This window comes from Chanos chanos, chromosome 6 (assembly GCF_902362185.1).
Source record: "Chanos chanos chromosome 6, fChaCha1.1, whole genome shotgun sequence".
In the NCBI taxonomy this organism is placed as follows: domain Eukaryota; kingdom Metazoa; phylum Chordata; class Actinopteri; order Gonorynchiformes; family Chanidae; genus Chanos; species Chanos chanos.
The window spans coordinates 44,725,493-44,730,829 of record NC_044500.1 but is presented as its reverse complement, the minus strand read 5'-3'; the positions used below and the strand labels follow the sequence as shown (position 1 = coordinate 44,730,829).

Here is a 5,337-nt window from a genome sequence, read left to right as displayed (position 1 = left end):
ACAGCGAGCTTAGAGGACTACAGGAAACAGCAATCAGTTTGCAGTGAATCACTGTATTCGGGTTTGCCGAACGAAATTAGTAGAAATAAATTATCTCAGTGTAATTTGACATATAGAGTAATAGGTTATATTTTGATGTATATGGATTAATTTTCCAAAATTCAACAATTTATAAGGTATTTATTTGAAAATATTAAGATTTAAAGGTACTACTTATCTTGGCCCCACCCATGTAAAAAGTGAGACCGTCCTCTGAATAACGTCATTTCCTCGATGACTTAGATAATGCCATTTTGATGGGCGAAGAGAAAAAAAAAAGCAGGAGTTGTGTGCAATCGGAACGGAACATTTGGTCAACTGATTAGTCTGCAATACTGTTTTTATTTATTAAATTTAGACATTTGTTGTTGAGAGAGGGTCAGTTGGGTTTCTTTTATGTGGTTGAGAGTTTGCAAAATAGCACGGTAAGATAAGACGTTAGTTAGCTCGTTAGCTGAACAGCGTTAGCATTACCAGCCCATTCATTGGAAAGCACATTTCGACAACGTGGTTGTATCTTAGCGTAGCATAGCATAGCGTAGCTAGCTCGTCCGTAGAAGCGCTAACAAAGGAAAAAGCGGGACCGCAGCTGTGGTCAAGAATTCGCCTCCTCGCGTCGCTCTTTTCTGTAATTAATTTTTGGAGTCAGTTTCAACATATCCTTTGTTAAAAAAAGATAACACTAGCTACATAGTAAGCATTTAATGTTAAACATTTATTTCTGCGGCAGTAAACAAAGCTACTGAGTCACAGAAGTACGCGGCGTCTCGTTCCTTTTCGAGAGATCATTTTCGTTTGGTGGTAGTTTGCACATATACTCAAGAAAAATGGCAGAAATGTACATTCGTGTGGCGGAGGAAGAGAACGAAGAGCCCATGGAGATTCCGTCTGAAGACGACGGCACGGTTCTTTTATCCACAGTGGCGGCTCAGTTTCCCGGTGCTTGCGGCCTACGGTATCGGAGCCCTGTTTCCCAATGCATGAGAGGAGTGCGTCTGGTGGAGGGAATTTTACATGCACCGGAGAATGGTTGGGGGAACCTGGTCTACGTCGTCAATTATCCTAAAGGTATGCAGACCGTATATAAACGTGTAAATCTTGCGGTTTCAGGTCAGTGAATAAGTAAGCCCATTCATACGGTATTGTTGACGGTCCCGGTTTTAATGAAGTGAATGGACGCGAGAGCGCAGAAACATGAGTAGCGGCTCGTTACTAAAAACGACAGCTCTTCCATTTGAGCAACTATAGTTACTGTTAATACGTGTAAATTTAACTTGGTGTTAAAGTTGTACACGGGGAGCTCGCATCACCCGTTTGTAACCGAAGTTGCACGTTAAATATGGAAGCGGTATCAGTCACCTGTATTGGTTTTCAAGCGCGAGAAACCTTGCCTTTGCAGATAACAAGAGAAAGATGGATGAAATGGATGCCTCTTCGGCAGTGAAGATCAAGAGAGGCGATCAGAAGACTTCAGATCTGATTGTGCTGGGGTTGCCATGGAAAACAACAGAGCAAGATCTGAAGGACTATTTCAGTACCTTCGGTGAAGTGATCATGGTGCAGGTAACTGAGAAGTGGTGTTTTGGAAGATTTGTGTGCAGTTCTCACTCTGTGTTATTAAGGGATGAAGTTAAAATGGTAGAGTGTCTTTGTTGAGGCAGCAGTTTATGATCTATTGTTCTCATTAACACAAGAGAAGTGGTAGAGAGGGGAAGTATGCACTGTGGTTTGATAAGAGCAGTACATATCTGTAGCTTGTTTTAATAGGGCACGGTTGACCAGCTCAATGTGCTTCCACAAATGACACACTTTTTGGGAGCAATTTGTAGAAAGAACAATTGGTTATTATCTCACATCATTTTTGTCCCCCCCTTTTTTTTTTTGGTTTTTTTTTTTGAGGATAATTATTGTTTGAGGCTAATGTTACGTAACAGTGCAAGTGACATAATGTATTATGGGTAATATTAGAAACAAAATGGAGAGTAACAGTCGCTGAAAGGACTGAAAGCTGTGAGGAGTTTTTCTGTGCACGCAACATCAGCCTTGATAATGAATTATTAATGAAATGCTCTTTCACTGTGCAGCCTAATTGGCCGGTTTTCAGTGTGTGCGCGAAGGCCAGGTTTCATTAGTCTCCCTCACAATGGGACGAAAGGAATGACCTAATAAACTTCTCTATTTTAAAATACTGAATATTATGAGTCATTCAGATTTGTCTCTCAGCTCATGGTGTGTAAACACTTTCTTTTTCTTCCTCTGTCCACCCCCCACCCCCCCTCCCCCCAGGTCAAACGTGACGCAAAGACGGGAAATTCAAAGGGGTTTGGTTTTGTGAGGTTCACGGATTACGAAACTCAGAACAAAGTGATAGCGCAGCGTCATATGATCGACGGGAGATGGTGTGACTGTAAACTCCCCAACTCAAAGGTAAATAAGCTTTTATCACACGCTGCCCCTCTGCATTTCTCTGTGGATGATATTGTGGGTACTCGTCCTCGCCCGGCTCTGTGACTCGGCAAACTCAGAATATCGACTTGAAAACAATTCATTTTTGCCAGATTCTACGTCAAATATTCCATGTATAGAACGTCGAGAATTGAAATTGTACACCGATTCTGAATTGTATACAACTCTACACCCCTCCCCCTTCCTTTCCGTTGTGCAACAGCAAGGCCCAGATGAGCCGATGAGGAGCAGGAAGGTGTTTGTGGGCCGCTGCACTGAGGACATGACGGCTGACGAGCTGCGTCAGTTCTTCATGCAGTACGGAGAGGTCACCGACGTCTTCATCCCCAAACCCTTCAGGGCCTTTGCCTTCGTCACCTTCGCCGACGACCAGGTAAAGGCCCGTGGAGAGCGGTGTTTGTGTTCTTGTTTTTGTTTATGTTTATGTTTTTCTTTTTTTCGACTCTTGCCTCACGCATGTTTTACTCCCCCCACCCACCCACCCGTTCCTCTTCAGGTGGCCGCCTCGCTCTGCGGGGAAGATCTGATCATCAAAGGCGTCAGCGTCCACATTTCCAACGCCGAGCCGAAACACAGCAGCAGCAGGCAGATGATGGAGCGCGCGGGGCGGTTTGGAAACGGGTTCGGGGGTCAGGGCTTTGGGTCTAGCCGTAGCTTAGGGAGCAGCTCCAGCAACTTCGGCACCTTCAACCTGAACCCGGCCATGATGGCCGCGGCTCAGGCCGCTCTCCAGAGCAGCTGGGGCATGATGGGAATGCTGGCCAGTCAGCAAAGCCAGTCAACGACAACCAGCGCTAGCGGGTCCAGCTCTGCCCGAGACGGCACCCAAACCTACAGCTCAGGCAACAGTAATTACGGCACTAGCTCAGCTAGCTTGGGGTGGGGCACGGGTTCTAACTCCACCACCAGTGGTAGCGGGTTCAACTCCAGCTTTGGCTCCAGTATGGAGTCCAAGTCTTCAGGGTGGGGTATGTAAGCTGTGGATGGGTCTTTTGTTGTTGTTGTTGTTTCTAGTGTGTGTTTGGTAAGTATTCCTTTTTTTTTCTCCCTTATTATTTTTTTTTTTATTATTGAGAAATTTATTTCTTGTCATCTGTATATGGGAGGAGGAAAAAAAAAATAATCTGAGGATGGAAAGAATAGGATGTTTTGCAAACGTGAGATTTGATTTAATTTAGTGTGTGAAGTGGAACATGTTGACCAGGGTGTTTAAAAGTTAACGCACCAGCTCAGGTGTGAGGTTCCTCTTCTTTTTCGTTTTTGTTTTTTTAAGAAAAGAAAAAAAACAAACAAACAAACAGACCTTTGCTTAGCTCGGTAGACGAAATAACTTTCAACTGGATTCTTAAATGCATGTGTTTAAAGTCGTTTTTCCTGAAGGTGCATGTGATTTTCCTGCATCACTAAATCTCACTTTTAAAACAAATCCAATAGGGGAAGAAAAAAAAATCAACCTTGCATTGGAAAGAATCTGGTTGAAACAAAAATTTGTATGTTTTTTTTTTTTTTTTTTTTTTTAAAGTGCAGCTCAGTTGTTCATGCAGACAAGTTTTATGGATAAAAAAAACCAAACAAACAAACAAAAGCCTTCATCGCCATCTCTTCTGCAGTTGACACCACCTCTCCCGTTTGGCTGGGAAGGAGGCGCCCTTTGGCAGCATTGTAAAGGCTGAGGCCACAGTCTTCCTCATGTGTAAACGCTTATCCTCCACCACAGAGCGGCTCTCTCCTCCTCCTCCTCCTCCATCCATCCATCCATCGCATGTCCAGGTGCCGGCCAGACGGTGGGTGTCCCCTTTTTTATCCGCTTTTTAGACAAAAACACAAAAACAAGAACTGAGCAAAAAGTGACATTTAAAAAAAAAAAACAAAAAAAGATTCTCCTTGAGTGCGATTGGTGGCGAAGAGTGAGACGCTGAGAATGAGCGAACGGAGAGAGAGATAAAGAAAGCGTGGAAGGAGCGAAAGAACGAGCGAACAGACTGATTGTTGGATGAGAGAGAGAGAGAGAAGCCGGCTGTGCCTGCGATGGGTGGCATTTTTTTGGGTGAGAGTGTGTGTATGAGAGCTGCTTCAAAAAAAAAAAATGCCTCTTCTTTTTTCTTTTTTTTTTTCTTTCTTTCTTTCTTTCTTTTTGTGACCCTGCAAAACAGGACAGTTTGTTCCTATGTACCACAAGATCACATTTTTTTTTTGTCTTTAGATATCGACATATTTAAAAAAAAAAATCTTCATTTCTTTCTCCTTTTAGTATACTAATGATGTGCTTAAATAGCTCAAAAAAAAAAATGTTGTGGAATGTTGTGCTGAATATCTTGTCTTGACTCTATAACCCGAAATGAATGCTGTATGGTGTGTGTGCTCTATTCTCTTGTATTTTGATATGTAAGTGTGAACTTTGATGGGGCTGACACCCTCTGAGGGACACAGAGAGGAACGCAAGTGAATGCTGGTGTAAGTGAGAATTGTATGTGGAGTGCTGTGGGTGTTTGTGAAGTTCCCCTCGACCGTTGCTCAGTGTTTCCAAAAAAAACAAAACAAAAAGGCATTTTTACATGACTTGTCAAATGAAGGGAGTTGTCCAATAAAAACTTAATTTGAATAGGTAACTTTGTTTCATGGTGCTGGTTTATCCTGTGTGTTTGGTTTTTTTTGTTGTTTTTTTTTCTCACAAAAGAAAGAGACATGACTAATTGAATTCACACGTTTAGGGGCCCCGAGCGACCGCTGGCCGAGGTTTTCAGCTGAATCCACGGTGAGGGGTCAGGTTTGTGACGGAAGATGAAGCTCAGGAGAGTTTCCGAAGCCCCTTTTCGGCTGAATCGGGCCTCC

At 43.2% G+C, this 5,337-nt stretch overlaps 1 protein-coding gene across 2 annotated transcripts; it reads left to right on the top strand.

The window, feature by feature from the left end:
* Window positions 1-318: 318 nt before the first annotated feature.
* tardbpb (TAR DNA binding protein b) lies at window positions 319-5,114 on the top strand. Of its 2 annotated transcripts, none has more exons than XM_030776804.1 (5): window positions 319-1,107; window positions 1,439-1,602; window positions 2,326-2,466; window positions 2,708-2,878; window positions 3,002-5,114. In XM_030776804.1, exons 1-5 carry the CDS (start codon window positions 867-869, stop codon window positions 3,479-3,481), a joined length of 1,197 nt encoding a protein of 398 aa, XP_030632664.1. In that variant the 5' UTR covers window positions 319-866; the 3' UTR covers window positions 3,482-5,114. The 2 variants fall into 2 exon arrangements, with proteins under 2 accessions (XP_030632664.1, XP_030632665.1); XM_030776805.1 differs by having other exon boundaries at window positions 2,326-2,470; window positions 2,697-2,878.
* Window positions 5,115-5,337: the final 223 nt, after the last annotated feature.